At 33.4% G+C, this 17,062-nt stretch overlaps 2 protein-coding genes across 2 annotated transcripts; one reads left to right on the forward strand and one right to left on the reverse strand.

Moving 5' to 3' along the window:
- Window positions 1-425: 425 nt before the first annotated feature.
- On the forward strand, window positions 426-5,538 carry LOC124920437 (probable mitochondrial adenine nucleotide transporter BTL3). Its single transcript, XM_047460927.1, has 5 exons — window positions 426-1,339; window positions 2,248-2,551; window positions 3,708-4,175; window positions 5,023-5,145; window positions 5,329-5,538. The coding sequence occupies exons 1-4, from the start codon at window positions 828-830 to the stop codon at window positions 5,089-5,091; spliced, it is 1,353 nt and encodes a 450-aa protein (XP_047316883.1). The 5' UTR covers window positions 426-827; the 3' UTR covers window positions 5,092-5,145; window positions 5,329-5,538.
- A 406-nt stretch (window positions 5,539-5,944) lies between these two features.
- LOC124920008 lies at window positions 5,945-12,059 on the reverse strand. Its single transcript, XM_047460394.1, has 12 exons — window positions 11,541-12,059; window positions 11,029-11,145; window positions 10,718-10,910; window positions 10,122-10,294; window positions 9,810-9,984; window positions 8,822-8,883; window positions 8,175-8,256; window positions 7,698-7,755; window positions 7,461-7,585; window positions 7,244-7,327; window positions 7,100-7,170; window positions 5,945-6,397 (listed from the first exon to the last, which is right to left on the reverse strand). The coding sequence occupies exons 1-12, from the start codon at window positions 11,906-11,908 to the stop codon at window positions 6,292-6,294; spliced, it is 1,614 nt and encodes a 537-aa protein (XP_047316350.1). The 5' UTR covers window positions 11,909-12,059; the 3' UTR covers window positions 5,945-6,291.
- Between the last annotated feature and the right edge of the window lie 5,003 nt (window positions 12,060-17,062).

Genomic DNA, 17,062 nt, shown 5'->3' on the forward strand with positions numbered 1-17,062 from the left:
AAATCCATAGTTAATGGGACTTCTCCATTCCTAATTTCCATCTTTGTCCATTTTTGGAAGTCGATGACATTATTTTTGAGGATTGTCTCGGATGTTGTCTTAGTATATTTGTATTCCTTTTGCAAGAGCTTCCTCAAAGACATTGATATAAAATATATTTAAATAACTGAATAAATTCAAATTCAAACTAAGAATATACTAGTTAAACAATATATCAATTTAAAATAGAATATATTTCTTTATTTTGATTAAATTAATTAAAATGAGTTTATAAAGCTTAGGGCATTTGGAGATATCTCATTATATATGTTGTATATATATATATAGGCACGTTTGGACAAACTTAGGGCACGTTTGGACGTGATGACAATGGAGTATGGACCGAAACATAGCTGGCCTAAGACGTTTGCTTTATTATAACGCTAGGACGTGCGTTTTAGGTTACGAGAAGAATATGAATCGCGAGATATGGGCGTCAAAAAAGAGGAATTCAAACAATGTAAAGCGGCGACGAAAAGAGAAAACCCGAAAACGAAAGCAATCAGCCGCAAATGACAATAACTTGTCGACGAAAACTTTCCTTCCTTGTTGCGGCGATGGAAGCAAAGCGTAAGGGAAGAATGTGTTCAAATGTCTCTGTCACACAGATTTCACTTCATTTTCCCACTTCTTCGCATCTCATCGCACTTTTTTATTACTCTCTTCTTCGCTGATCTTAACTTGTATTTTCTTTGAGATTCTCGTCGCAAGCATTGGTTTGGTTTGATTTATATCAACCTTTTCTTTTCCATCAATCAATCTATTGTTGGCGACGCTGCATTTCTGCAATGCGCGGACTAGAACTCTGGTTCAGGGATTTGGTTGCGTCTGATTCAACCGACCAAACATTTGGTCCACGTGGTAATGATTTCGATTCGATCTGTCTAGTCAACAACGGAGGAGGCTTGTTTCTCGATTCAACACTTCCGTCTTCATTCATTTCATTCGTCCCACGGAAGGTGTGTTCTTCTGCTGATGCAACTGGTATTTCACATCCATCGTTGTCTTGTTCCTTGAAACTTCGAGGTTATGGAGTGAAGTGGAACGGTCGCAGCAGCGGCAATGGTTTCCTTTCTGTGAGTCTTTCAATCAAGGGAAATGGACAGGGACATGCTGAGGAGCAAGACGAAGTTTTAGGGGGGGCTAAGGTAAGTGACGGAAATCGGGATGATGAGATAGTGTTGGTAGACGTTAAGAAAGAAGAGGATTCTGGGTTGAGGCAGCCGGGAGCAGGGAAAGGAACTGTGTTTAACACGACCAAGCATCTGTGGGCTGGAGCTATCGCGGCTATGGTATCAAGGTTCGAATTTCGTTCTCAAATCTCATGTGGATAACCAGAAAAGAAACTTGGTTTAGGGGTTAATTATAAGCAATTATTTGAATGCTTGCTGATCTGCTACCTCAATTTTATCTAGTACTTGAGCTTGGTATTCCATTTGCATATCTCTGTCACGTTAAGGATTGAAGTATATGTGATTGTCTGGGTGCTTGTTAAATAATAGCTGTTACACTAATGTGGTACCTCAATTTTGTCTTTCTGGCATAAAGCTTGGTCTTCCATTTGCATATTTCTGGTCACATTATCTCCTGGACAAAACTTAGGTAATGGAATCATATCTGTATAATTTTGTTAGACCGTGAAGCTTGACTGAGATAAAGAGAGTGGAACTGGAGTTTTGCAATGAACAAAATTTGTCTTTCTTCACTGTTTTCTGTTTAGAGTCCTTGCTCATGCGGAGAGTGATCTACATAGCCAAATCTATTGGCACGTGAACAGTTTTGCTTGTTGGAGGACAAGTTTGAAAATACTTTGTAAGCTCTTGCTTATTCTTTTTCTCTATCAGTTGTCTGTTTAACCATTGTTCATCCTATCCTCCTTCCCAAGACCATCAATGATACAGCCATGTTTACTCTATTACAAATCCTAATTCTTCTATAAAAACTTACGAGAGTCTTAATTACATATCCCAGAAACATGTATGCCAAATTTCCTCTATATGCAGCATTATTAATTACTGTATCTATAGAATTTTCTTCCTTGGAATATTCAATTTGCATATTTTTTTACAAGTATATGGAAGAATAACCTAATCTATTGTCATTGAGGCCTGTCCTTTGAGGTGGACTATAACTCTGTGCTTGGTAAAATAGATCTTTCTAAAGTAATAATAAGTCTGTTTATTGTCCAATTCTGTTTTGGTGTGTCAGAACTTTTGTTGCACCACTCGAGCGACTCAAACTAGAGTATATTGTTCGTGGCGAACAGAAGCATCTTTTTGAGCTCATTAAAACTATTGGAGCTTCTCAAGGATTGAAAGGCTTCTGGAAAGGAAATTTTGTCAATATACTCCGCACTGCTCCATTTAAGGCTATTAACTTTTATGCTTACGATACATACCGGAATAATCTGCTCAAGGTCACAGGAAATGAAGAAACAACAAACTTTGAAAGGTTCATTGCCGGAGCTGCTGCTGGGATCACAGCCACTGTGCTTTGCATTCCTATGGACACTGTATGTCTTAACCTCACATTCTTTCTTGTTGGTTTGACTAGTTAAAATTGCTTAACTAGAAGTCCTCACTTTTTTTTATCTTGGCTGTAGAACACATCATTTGGTAAATAAACTATTGAATAAACAACGTTGTCTTTTTATTGTTTACATTAGATATTTCTAAATGGTGTTCCCTTTTGTGTTTGAAGAAATCTTCACCTAAACAACTTGATATAAATGTGATGAGCAAGTGATTCAATGGTTTAAGAAGATGTGCTAACCTGGCTTACCAAGGCTAAAACATCTGCTGGTGATTATTGCACCTTGCTTTACTTATGTGTGATTGTTGGCTTACTCGTGAACATACTGAAAATGTTGCTGATGCTGCTTCAATAAGCAATCCTAAACATTTTTGTATGGCATTCGACTTAAGTCTTTTTCAGTGCTAGTTTGGGAAACTTGTTTGTCTTCTGCAACAGTGGATGTAGTAGAAAAATTATACTCCGTTATTTTGTAGAAGATTTTGCTCTTTCTGCAAAGTAATTTCTGCTTTGGTGTTTTCTCTAATAGGTATTCTTTCTTAGAAATAGGGTGTGTATGATCAAACTGAAAAATGAAGTGTTAGAATATTGAATTTAAGTAGCTGAAAACTAAACGATAAATGAATCAAATGAAAGTATCTAAATTAAGTTGATTTGACAAGCTGTGGAACTAATGTCGGAAATGTATTTAAAGACTATTTTACACTTATAATGATGTAACTTGATTAATTTATAAGGTTAAAGTTGTCTTTTTGGATGTTCTTACTTGATTTCCAGGTTAAGTCATTTGTAGTTTTTAGTTTAGTTTGAGCTGAATTTAAACAATAAAGTGATATTAAGTAACAATTTCAAATGAACTTAATACAAATAAGTTCGTAGTCATTTATATTAAGTGATAAGTTGTGTTATCAAATACGCCTTTTTTGATATTCCTTCACCATTTCAACTGTTATAGTGAGTCATGGGAAGTTCTAGGTGCAAAGTAGTATTTGAATGACTTCCATCATTTCACCTATTGGGATGTCCCCCCTCAAAATAGAAGTAAAGGAAATGGATCGTTAAAAAAGTTCTATTTATTTCCTTCCCTTTTTGCTTTCTTGTTCCCGATTCAGATCTTAATATGCTGATTTTCTCAGATTAGGACCAAGATGGTTGCACCAGGAGGAGAAGCTTTGGGTGGTGTGATTGGTACTTTCCGTCACATGATTGAAACTGAAGGATTCTTTTCTTTGTACAAGGGTTTAGTTCCCTCAATTATAAGCATGGCACCTTCAGGTGCTGTCTTCTACGGTGTTTATGATATATTAAAGTCAGCTTATCTACACTCACCGGAAGGGAAGAAAAGACTTGACCACATGAGTCAACAGGGTGAAGAACTAAATGTTTTTGAGCAATTGGAGTTGGGTCCAGTTAGAACCCTAATATATGGGGCAATTGCAGGAGCATGTGCTGAAGCTTCTACATACCCATTTGAAGTTGTTAGGAGACAACTTCAGATGCAAGTTCGAGAAACACAAATGAGTTCTCTTGCTACTTTTGTCAAGATAGTTGAACAGGGCGGAGTTCCTGCCCTTTACGCTGGAGTAGTACCAAGCTTACTGCAGGTTTGACAACGATCTTTTAACATTATATTATATGTATGATGTTTGTAGGATTATGATATGTTTACTAGTCAAATAGAATTTAGAATGACCCATCTTTTATTTTAATTAGTTTTAACGGCTTGCAAAGCACATGGTTGGTTCATCTTTCTACAATATGATATCATGTAATAAATAAATTAACCTAAAAAGTAAGATTTTAATTGAAAAAATAATGATCAAATAGTCATGGAACTTGCATGAATAATAGTCAAATAGCTCGGATGTATGTTAATTGACTTATGACAAATGGTGCCATGCCTTGTAAAGTTGTACTGTGGATCAATGAAAAAGAGTCTCACCTTTCAATAAACATCTGAACTTTTGAAAGGATCGTATGGATCATGATGTTATATCAAGAAATCCTTCATTAGTTAGCCGTTTCATGTGCAGTTAGAAGTTGTCTGTGTAGGCCACCTCTCTTCAACCTATGTACCACAGTTCCCTCTCTCTTTAACTTCATTCTCATTTTCTTTCTACACAAGAAGAAGAAAGTGATTGCCTCTCGATATGCTCATTCAAAATCTCTTGTAATTCCTTTCAAGCATGGCTATGGTTGGTAGGTATTGTCTATTCATTGTTGGTTACAATGTGTTAGAAAAGGCCTCTCCAGAAAGCGATTAGGAAGATTTCAGTGATGCATACTGCTGTGACTGACTAAATATCAGAACACTTGAGAAATATAGTGGGACATTTGGAGATTTTAGACAAAGAAAAAGGGCATCTCTGGTTGAATGTTATTACTTGCAAAAGACTACATGTATAATGAAGTCAATATTCTGATGTACTTTTTGTTTCTTTCTTTCTCCAGGTTTTACCATCAGCAGCAATTAGCTACTTTGTTTACGAGTTCATGAAAATAGTTATGAAGGTGGAGTAAACTTTACTTTTTATGTTAGAGCAACCATCACAGTTATCTGCACTTCCTTTTTAGGTAAGTCCACACTCAAAGAACCTCAGATTTGGATAAATATATTAGTGATCTATCAATCACAATTTTATGCAAAATTAAGTTTATGGTACACCTATAATAGGGCAAGATGCAATTGTTGGTCATATCCAGTATTCTTTTTTCTTCATTTTGATAGATATTTATGTATTTTTCTTGTGAGAACAGATATTTCCAAAGTTTAGAGGCCTGCCCGGGAGAATAATTCTTGGTAATCTATGAATTTGAAGACATGTCAAGGCTAGTGTGTGTGATGCGGGGGTGTTGGTTTTGTTGTCATTGAAAACGTCACCAAATGATGCTCAAATCCTCAGTTTAGCATTAACAATAATAGTCTTCTTTCACTTTTCTTAATGTCACCACCTCATTTTTACTTATGCTTGGATTGCATGTTCTTGAAACTTTTTATTTTTTGCTAGAACACATCCTTTAAACTAGTACAGATGCTTATGCTTATTTTAATCCAAAATTTTATACCAAAACAATAACTTGCATTATAAATCCCTTTTCTTGATGAGACTCTATTGTTGGTTGCTCCTAATCATAGGAAAAAGACTTGAATCTTTTCCTTTGCTATATATAAACTCATTTTCATTCATCTTTGGTGACCGAGTTATCGCCAAGATACACATGCTTTCCGGAGTTTAATCTAGATTTGGACAAGAAAACATGATAAATTTTATTAGGCAACATTTTTTTCCGTTAACCCATAAGTATAATATTTATGATGCTAGAGCGATAATGCTACCAAGTCTTTGAAGTAAAAACACTAGAAAAAACAAGATACAAGTGAAAGAAAAGTGACATTTTTCCATCCACAAACTAAAAGTACAAAATGTCACAACTTACATTCATTTCCCTAGCACCCTATACCATATCTCCATCCTAATTACTATGGCAGGGTCTTTCTTTTCCTCTTATCAAAATTCATTCTAAGACAGGTCATTTTCTGTACAAAACTCATAAACAGCTACCATAACTACTAGATACAATCTCCTTTCACCCACAAAGCTTGCTTGATCCACATTCTGGAACAAACTGATCCCAAATTTTCTCACATACTGAGATGCCTACTACTTAGCATTATAGCATCCCAAACAACTATAAGAAGTCAAGTAATGAGCAGTTTCTCTATGATGGATCTCTAGGATCAGTATCCTGCAACTGAGAGAGTTTTTTAAGAGATCGGTATTGCAACCGGACGTTCTCTCCACTATCTACAATCTTCAGCAAGTACCTGCAGTACAGAGAAAGAAGGTTTACAAACAATTTTCATGGAGACTCAGCCCAGGCTAGAATCAAATAATTAAAGAGAAAATCTAAACATTTTCAACAAATGCCACAGAATGGAGGATGGATATTTGCCCCGATTGTCAGACACTGTTCACTAACAGAAAATTTGAAAATAATACATAATGATCTGCTCATTTATCATTTCCAGCAGAACTGCATTTTACATTAGAAAATACAGGTTAAATGATCTTCTTTGTACTACTACAGGATAATAATCATACATGAGAAGAAAAAGTTAGTTTGGAAGCTACATAACTGCATCACGCATTTAATTTTACTCATCAAAACTCAACAGCTACATCCAAATAATCATAGTCTTTAGCAAAATGATTCACATCCAATAATCAAAATTGCAGAATTATGGTATGAGGTTCTTCATTCGTTTAATAATTACATCTATTACAGAAAACTTGAGAGAATGCATAAATCTGCTTATGATCTTTCTAATAATTTTGATATGCACTTAATCTATACACTGATTATGATATATACTCTTTAACATGTGAATTAATTGAAATCATAGGAAATCAGGGTAAGTTGCAGCTTCTAAATGAGTGAAAATTGGTATACACAATTTAGCAACCTATGGAAAAACAACACCCTATTTTTTGTCCAACAATGTAAATTTCAGGTTTGCAAATCTCACCAGCCATTCAAACATTGTGAAGTGATTATTGCTTCCTTCCCCACGAACTTATCAGGTGTTCTCCTGTTCCCCTGCACAATATAAGAATTTACTTTTCGTGGTCATAACAGACATGGACATATGGTAAGGTAACTAATGGGTTACCTTGATTAATACTTTCTCGTTCACCGCAAAAGGATACTGCACTTTTTTTTGTAGCCCATCATCAGAACCAATGGCAACATCTTCCTGAATGAAATAGAAAAGATTGTAACTGAATCAATATTGTCATGAGAAGTTATGACATCTGATTGAAAGGACACTATATAATGCTCAAGTACATCAATATCAACTTCAAATTATTATGTGATTAAGAAATTACCTGGTTTTGTCTTCTTGAGATGTCCATGCTATCACTCATTTCTTTTCTACGCTTCCGAATAGCCGCGTTGTGGAAAAGCCTCTTATCATCCTCCTGTCTCACAGCTAAGGCTGCAGATCTCAGGGCTGAATAAAAAGTCAAGCCAGTAAAGAGTAAGAGCTAGAGTGATAAAGTCCAAAAACAGGTGAGCTGACTGGTGTAAATGTAAATACAGATATATATATATATCAAACATACCGTGATTAGGGATCAAAGTGTTGCTCTCAATTTCTACATCACAGATGGTGCATTTTGACTATAAAACAAACAAGAAAAAATCATTTCCATAAGTTAATGAATCTTCCAAGCATTGCTTATGTCATAAGAACTGAAGTGTAATGGATTACACAACTTGTCTAACTTATGTTATGTTGTATTTTAAGTGAGAAAAAGTAGTGATTACATTTATACATGAGCCGCTAAAACAACTATCAGCAAGATTTATCACAGCATTTTACTAGCCACATTTTCAGTTGTCATGTATTCATAGATAAAATATAAGTATTCTAGGAACTGGTTCAAATAGTGATGCTTTATGAAAGTTCAGTAGCTGCTCTCTTCCCAACCTCACTTCTCCAAAAGTCACATTTTCCTTTCTATCTCGGGCAGTAATATGAAAAAGATACAAATTAAAAATAAAAATTATTTGTTCTCTTTAGGGCTATTATTGCTTACAGTGTCTAGAACTTTCCTTAGCATAAGTCCACCAAAGGAATGCCCACATGTGACAACCATAGCATCCTCAAGGAATGCACCACTGAAAGTTTACAATTTGGAATAAGCAAGGAAAAAAAGAAGGAATTAGTACTTTTTGATTAAGAAGACAACAGAAGCTGGTTTACTATCATGATTATCTGTCGCAACATTATATAACACAAATTTCTTGATTACAAAATATATGATGAAATATTTTGAGCTGCTGCTACATTGGATATTTGACCATAGCATTGGTACATCAGAGAAAAAGGTGCTCATATAACCTGTGTTTTACCATTTAAAATCTAGGGAACAGTCTCGACTTTTAGTTAGAAACAGGCTGACCATATAAATTTCTCCAAGTTCTGGAGTTCTATGCAATGACCCCATCACAAAGGCTGATAGTTTTATTGTTCATAAAAAAAACTTAGGTTTTCCAACTTCCAGAATGCATCAGAAACATCTTTAGTGCTCTAATCTCATCTTTAGATTCGGTCTCCATTGTACAGCTCTAACTATTCTCAGTTCCTAGTTCTGTACCAAAGCTTTTACAATGTCTCATCCATAACAGCATGTTGAGAAGGAAGAAACCTCTATATTTACATAGAAGAAGAGTTCAAACTCACGATAAAGGGTCCGAAAGAATGCTTCTCAAAGAAATTTCTCTATTCATATGCTTCTGAATGCCCTGCAAACCCAAATCCATGCAGTAATATGAGGATGATGACAATGTACATGCAGTAGAAAACATCTAGACCATTTATGAAGAAGAATGAAAGCCAAAATGGATAAGAACAATCACACATGCCAGGCACATGAAAATATGCATGTAAACAAACTTCTTTGTCTTTCCGAACCCTGTCTTTCGCAAAACAATGGAAGTGGGGCAGTCTCTAAGTAAAAAAAATGCAAAATGCCAATGTTAAATAATAACAGTTACCATCATAAGCAGACCTTGACACCCTTCTAACATAAAAGTAAGAAAGAAACAACATTATTTACACTAAAACTTCCCTTTCCAAAATGGTTTCTAACTGCATATTTACTTTTGGGTTAACGCTTACTAAACTATGGTAACAATAGGTTATCCTTATCCCCTAGCCGCCATGTTTAAACATGATCCCATGTCCAAGCCAATATGGATGGGTCTCAATATTTGTATCCCCTAACAGACTCTTGTATTAGGAAAATAAAGCCTATGGGACATTTCCTATCAAATTTTTAATAAATATCCAGACTGTTTTTGTTCTTGTTTGATAAAGACATAGCGCAATTCAACAAATAGCGTGTATCCAAAGCAAAAGTTGTGTGAACTTCAGATGTGCTTTTCCTACAGTTGTGTTGCTATTTCCTAGTACTAGAAGTAAGCTTTAGGTTAAGGTGAATTCATCCAAATGAATTGATAGATTACCGCTCTTTAGCAAACAGATGTTCCAGTTCATGAAAAATATCTTCCTTTTTTAACATGTTCTTAGCCATCAATACAACCATAAAAGTTGCCAGACCCAAAAATGGATGTAGACATCTTTTATATTTTCTCAAGCCAACTAGAGAAAAGGAATATGATTTGTAACCTAGTTTCTTCACCTGTTAATTTCATCACATTAAACTTACTTCAGTGTTTTCAGAAAGGTTGCATATCACATCCTCCTCAGCTGAAAGGTCATCCAAGAACCGGCTAACAGATATGGGTACATAGCTTTGAGGAATGACATGACCAGCTGCAGAAATAGGAGAACAATCCAGAATCGCATCACCTTGAGGCATTAACCGGAATTCTAGAGATGTCCTACAATAATTTCATGGCATGTCATAACAAGGAATGAGAAAAATCTGACAGGTGAATACAATTTAGTAACCAGAAATACAGGAATTAGGAGGCAATGATTGCATTTATGAAATGAAGCATAAAAGATATGGTTAGACCTTCCACTTCCCCCACTTCCGCCACCAGAAAATTGATCAAATGAAGATCTATAAGACGCTGCAGGACGTAAGCCTGCAGTAGCATGACTTAGACATTTTCCAGTAAGAATCAAGAGATCTCCAGGAGCTGATCCACCATCTGCTAAGTACCAATGATTATTGGGATCACAAACCTATGATAGAAAACAACTGCAAAATATGATTCGAGGACCAAAACATACAAAGATTTGTAATCTAGACAAATGTTCACCTTAGAAAGTGAAAAAATATTTACCATTTGAAAAAAAAAAACAAGAAAAGAACTACAGGTATAAAATCATTCCTCTATCTATGGGAAACAGGTTATAGACCAGTTTTGGGGCCGGTAGAATTAAATGTTTTCTTCTTCAAACTTTTGCATCGATCAAAAAGAAGGGGATGTGCAACGGATAGGACTACTTCGAGTATCGGAGTCTAAACTTCTTGCATTTCATTTTATTTAATTTCTTTGGCTTTCTTCACCCCATACGTATTCTGCAATCCGTTTAGGAACGTTTCTTGCGTTCCACTTTTGATTATTAATGAAAGGTTGACCTTTTTAAAACAAAATAGAATACCTGAAGACCGGGATAATCCGAAGAAATTAAAGTCAATAGCCCCTTCTCCACTTCTACATTCACATGGGGCTTACCAAGCCCCACAGAACTTTTGCTAGTTTGCCCGGAGAGAGTAGAGTATGTCACAACCAGCATTGATGCAGATGTCTGATTTGTAGGCAGTGGGTTGTCATCAAGTAAGTGATTAAAAACACTGCATTACATGCATAGAAGTAAATTAGTTTTACAAACAAATAATTTTTTTGAGAAGTGCAAAGACTAATAATTATCAGCCACTGAAAGGTTCCAACACTGCCCAAGAATGTTCTTACTCGCTTCTCAAACGAAGATGCCTTGCTATTGCAGACAAAGCTGCTCGGGCTACTTTTCCCATGCACCTAAAGACATCATCTAAGCAAGGGGGTGAAGAATCCCAGTCTTCTGATTGCCTACCAAAATGATACAATGAATTAGGTGCTATAAGAAGCAAGTTTCATTTTATAGCACCTAATTCAAGTTTAAGCAATACGACAAATAGACTAGACGTGATGATAAATAACATAAAATCTTCTAAAATGTAAAATGAAACACAGAAAAGAACAAGAGCAACAATACTCCCTTCATTGTCCTATAATAATCAAAAGTCCAAGTTGTTCAATTAGGTGTGAAAATGCAGTGAGTTCCTCTCTTTTTTCTTTGCATCAGAAACAGATTGTGCCAACATGTTAACACTCGCCTCAAGACAAAGAAAATGAAAATAAAGAATTCAAGAATCCCATCAAAGAAATTCATTCATAATAAACTTAGTTTTTCTTCCCTGTTTAGAGGGAAGAGATCAAGATACCTTCCAGCCCTATAACAGTAGTGAGCCCGGCTTCCTTTCCCTGGATTCTGAGTCCTAGTTCTGAAATATAACCTTGAAGCCTCGAGTCCGCAACGTATCATTGCAGCATCTTCAGAACGGAGTTCGATCAGTACAGCATTATGTCTCATAAGAGATCCAGACAAGGTCTCGACAGCTCTCAAATAGGTAGAAGAAGGTGCACCCTCGTATGGGTCGATGTCAGTGTATCGAACCCTTTCAGGAGGGGATACGTAGGGAGGAGTTAACGCTGCCATGGATTGTGGAGAAGGAAATGCAACAGAAACTGGGAGAATTAGATGGCCGATTGAGAGATCGACCGAGAGGTTTCCTGGGGATAGTGTGGACATGCTACTGGGACTGGGAGCATGACATGAGGGAGGGTCTGGCGATGATCGAACACGACCACGACCACGATGATGATGGATTTATGTAACTATTGCAACGCCAACGCCAACGCAATCGCAGAGCTTTTCTCAAGGTTGCCGCCCGTGTCTAGGGAACCTGCGTTTAACGCTCATCGTCACATTTACTGTCTTGTTTGGTTTGTATTTTCTTTTTCAAGAGGATTACTTTTTTAAAAGAAAAATCATTTCATTTTATTTCAACTTTTTTTTAGAATGATTTCTTGTATTTTCTTTTTATAATCGATATATTAAATTATATGTTAATATGATTCTAAAGACGAATTTAAAAATTAGTGTTGAAATAGATCCAGTTGAATAGTTAAATTAAGCTTTAATAATAAACAACACCAAAATATTTTTCAAATAATAATTAATCATTTATATATAACAAAATATGAGAAATTTATATAAATAAATGTAGAATAAATATAAAGAGGATTTCAAATAAATAAGAAATTATAATGACTATTTATTAAATAAATGAAAAATAAAATTATTGAACAAATGAAAGGAGGAATTTGAGGAGATGACCCCATTAATAAGCCTAAATGGGGAAAATGTTAACGCATAAATTAAATAATGTTGGTGACCATTTTTTTTCTGACGAAAATGTCCCTATTTCGTTACGCAACCTGAGGTTGCGTGACGCAATTTTTTATTTTTTTATTTTTCAAAAAAATTATTTATGAATTTTTTTGAAGAAAATGGCTCAGTTGCGTCACGCAATCGCGTCACGTAACCCCAGTTGCGAGACGAAAAAAAATTATTCCAGTTGCGTCACGCAACCTCCAACGTGGGCAAAATTGTCCAAAAACAGTAAAAGAGGTCACCAGCGCTTTTTTTTTTATCCTTTGCACTTTCCGCATTTAACACATTTTGGAAGTCATCTCCTCAAATTTCCCAATGAGAGAGTATATATTATTATAATCATAAAAGTTAAAAACTACAAATTTACCGAAACAAACAAAACAAAATACAACTGGCAAAAAAGAATCAAGATTTGATATGACACTGGTAAAGTCACCGGAACATTAATGACATTTTGCCTTCTATCAGTTATTTATTTTTCCAAATATATGTAATAAATTATATATTTTTATTTTTTTTTCAATAAATTATATATATATATATTAGTTGTATTTTTATATATAAGTAATTGGGCTTGATCAGTATATACCTAATTGGGCTTCATAGTTATGTTCTGAAGTGGGTCCAGGCTACAAGCCCATCTCTTAAACTTTTCAATTTTAAATTTTATTGATATACACCTATCTACTTCATTTTTTCTTAATTTATTTGTTGGTTTCCACTTGATATCTTGATCTTAGCTATGTTACTTATTAACTACAATTATCCATGTTTCTAAATTATAATTATATGATCAAGATAATTGAGATGAGAAAAAGTTCAAAGAAAAATTAACTTAATGTAATTTATTAGCACACATTTTCTTTTATAAACAAAATTCGTAAATTTTGATATTTTAAACCTAACTCTTCACATTTAAGCTATTCTAAGGGTTTAGTTTAATTGTACAAATAAATCAGAAACTCGCAATAATAATTAACCAATTATAATAGCTCAATTACATAAGAATTAAAGATCTCAAAGTTAAGTTCGATTTTATTAAAACGTTATAAGTTGAAATTAAAATAATGCTTATATATAGAGTTATATGTTAAATTTATAAAATACAACAACAAAAAAATAAAAAATAATTGAAAGTGGAGTTGATAAAACGATTGAGTCATATATATATATATATAAAAAGGCATGGATGGACCAATATTTCTACTCTTTTGAGTGGATTCCAACTCCTCTTTCCATCATAGATTCCTTGGTTATACCCCATTTATATACATATATATAATGCAAAAATAGAAGATCCCAACTGTTCTTACTTTCTGTCTACATGCAACCGCAACCGCCCATGATTAACCATGCATAGATATCCATTAGCATGAAAAAATCAATAAAATACAAGATCCCAACTGTTCTTCTTTTCTCTTTACATGCTTCTTTTTGTTTTGCAATAGGTAGCATCGATGATAGTCATTGTCAATCCTCAAAATCAAGTCATAACGGATAGATGATTTTTCGATCAATAAGACTATATATATCATCTAAGTTTTGAAAAAATTGTTTCAATTGTGTAATGACTAAATTTGGATAGAGTATAACAATGAAGATTAATTTATTCGATTATTTTAGGAGTCCTACAATTAATAAGATTAGACTTATAGCAGCAGATTTGCTGTCTAACAATGTGTTTCATATTTGTTCTACACTTCAAAACTTAGTTTATTTTAAAATTAATGTGGGTTTCACATGTGTAATTTTTCTCAATTTTGAAGTGTGAACATATAGGGCTGCTCGTGAGATAGAAAATCTGCCCCTAGTTATTATAATTGAGTTTTATCATGATAATTCCATTACATGTCACATTCTTCAAAACTCTTTAAAATTATTCACTCTCGATAAAAAGTTATTCTCTATGATTTTAAAGTGTTTTGAAGAATGAAACGTGTGGTGGGACAGCAGATCCGAATCCCTTATCATATCAGAAACTAATACTGGACAAATTTTTATATGTTTAATTATGATGTTAAGATTTAAAAAATATTATTTATTTATAAAAAAAATCAATTGATGATAGAGTTACAATATTTTGATCTCTCCTTAAATATTTTACACTATTTATTTTATGAATAAGTTAACACATTTGGGGGTAAGAACAACAAATGAGATCTTTTGCTACGAATTCTACGTGTTTAGTGTTTACGGAGGGGGCAAATCAATAAGAAAAAAATAAATAAATATTACTAATTATAAGGAGAACATGCCCATGTGCAAAAATAAATAGAGAACACGATTACCCTTAAAACAACTATGAGTACAATAACCATTAATATTATTGATAGTACCGTGAGTAAACTAGACAATTCTCTTTCAAGTAATATTGTTCGCTTCCCATTTTTCATTTGTCCTAAGAGACTCGTGTGGACCAATTAGAGGAGCTGCAACACATGAGTTTCATACCAATTGTTAAAATATTAGATGTGTTAAACGAAATTTCAAATCAAAATCTAAACATTTGAAATTTCAAATCAAAATCTAAACATTTAAACGGTAAGATCTTCATGCATAATTCACACATCAACAATTTTTGTTTTAACAATACACACTTTGATTCTATGTGTTATTCATGAAGATCATAAGATTAAATGTTTAAATTTTAATCTAAAATTTCATTTAGTTTAACGTATCTAATATTCCAACAAATTTATCAATCAATTTGATATATATATATATAGACTCAACTTGTTATTGCGCTGAAATTTGGGGAGTTTTAGTGTCTTCCTTGTATATGTTAATGTTTTTTTTAAAGTTAAATGAAATACTTCATGAAAAAAATTAAAACCTGTTGATAGATCTCTAATTTTTTTTTATTGGTACACTTTAAGCTCAAATGATGAAATGTCCTTTCGGAATCATAAATAAATAAAAACATCCATAAATAAAATAAAAAATCGTTTTAAATGTAATGGTTTGAGAACAATTTGAAATGAATGGAAGTATATTGAAAAGAAAAAGCAAAAAGAGAAAAAGGTGCCATCATCTCGAATCACGCAATTTAAAGAATCAAGCTTTAATTAGTTCTCCACTAACAAACTAACTATTCAATGGCCCAGTGGGTATTAATGGATCGACCTTTTTTTTTTTGTTTTTAATCAAAAGCGACAATTTCAATAAATTTGCTAAGCAAAGAACAATTACCCAATTAAAGACATCATAAATAACATTCTATTTATTTTCAGCCTAAACTATTTAAGAAGATACATAATATCACTTGTATTAAAGAAGGAAGTATATAGTACTCTTATTATTTCTGCAAAATAATTAGTATAAACTTATGTAATAGTTTGGGTTGATCTACTTTTATTTTCAAAACAATATCTCAATCTAAATAGTCAAAGTAAATAGTTATGGTGTCTCATCTCACATTTAAAAAATTATAGTAAATATAAACACTTTATAAGAATAAAGAAGCTAATATATTATATATACTCTAACCGATACATTTTGAGTTTGAATTGTGGTGGCTTAATTATTTGTTCGGGACATTTGTAGTATATTTCTTTCACGGGTAACGATAGGGTTTGGGACGTTATAGTGGTATTAGATCCAAACTCGGTGATAGAAATAAAGTGTCATGAGAAGCACCTCTTGAATCCTGCGGGAACCAAATGTCACATGAGTCAGTTCTAGAGTTCTAACCGGGTGAGACTATGATTGAGATCACGATAAGGATGTTCATGATTAAGTTAAGAAATCACATTAAATATGAACCATTTATAGAAGGGTTATGATGTCCTATTGATTTGCTTAAATAAACATTTTTTATTTTAAATTATCCAACTTATTCGCTAAATATATAGATATGTTTAATTTTATTTATTCACGATGACTTAATTATTAAAATTAGTGTAACATAATTTGAACCATTTGATAAAATAATTAATAAAAGCTAGGGTCGATCAATCAAGGGAATAACTACCCTTGAGAAATGGAATCATGTCTTGTTTGGAGAGGACATTATAAGGTTAAGGGAATAAAATTAGTTAACTTTTACAAATTGAGCCTAATTATGAGAATGTAGGACAGTTAAGCTACATGCTTGTTGTTTGAAGAACATGAGCATGCAGCAACATCATCAGCCTTCAATATTATTGTTAATGCAAAACAATAATATAAATAATATGGGCACTAGGCATGCACTAATTATTAGATAGAGAATAATTAAATGATTAAAAACATATAAGTTAATAATAACTCTGACCTGTGTCCTATGTGGTGCCAACTAATGCTTGTACTTTCTACTTAGAAAAGTGGTCTATAAAATTAATTACTAACACTTGATTAGCTAGCTAGTCATTATTAATCATCTTTTCCTTTTACTTTTCCTTTTCAATTCAATGTCCCAACAAAAGGGTGTAAATGGATCCACGGTATGTAACAAATGAAACAACTCTATTATTATTATTAATATTACTCAATTGATTATCAACTTACATGTATTTATATATTAGAATCAAT

The sequence above is a fragment of the Impatiens glandulifera genome, chromosome 1 (genome assembly GCF_907164915.1).
Source record: "Impatiens glandulifera chromosome 1, dImpGla2.1, whole genome shotgun sequence".
NCBI lineage: Eukaryota > Viridiplantae > Streptophyta > Magnoliopsida > Ericales > Balsaminaceae > Impatiens > Impatiens glandulifera.

Bases quoted from the DNA above. Each gene is read 5' to 3' on its own strand.
- LOC124920008 (XM_047460394.1), bottom strand. From the start codon at position 11,908: ATGTCCACACTATCCCCAGGAAACCTCTCGGTCGATCTCTCAATCGGC. The intron at 11,146-11,540 runs GTATCTTGATCT...TCATTTTGGTAG, and splicing joins TACTGTTATAGGGCTGGAAG to GCAATCAGAAGACTGGGATT. The intron at 8,257-8,821 runs GTGAGTTTGAAC...GTAAACTTTCAG, and splicing joins ATTCTTTCGGACCCTTTATC to TGGTGCATTCCTTGAGGATG.
- LOC124920437 (XM_047460927.1), top strand. From the start codon at position 828: ATGCGCGGACTAGAACTCTGGTTCAGGGATTTGGTTGCGTCTGATTCA. The intron at 2,552-3,707 runs GTATGTCTTAAC...TGATTTTCTCAG, and splicing joins TTTGCATTCCTATGGACACT to ATTAGGACCAAGATGGTTGC. The intron at 4,176-5,022 runs GTTTGACAACGA...TTCTTTCTCCAG, and splicing joins TAGTACCAAGCTTACTGCAG to GTTTTACCATCAGCAGCAAT.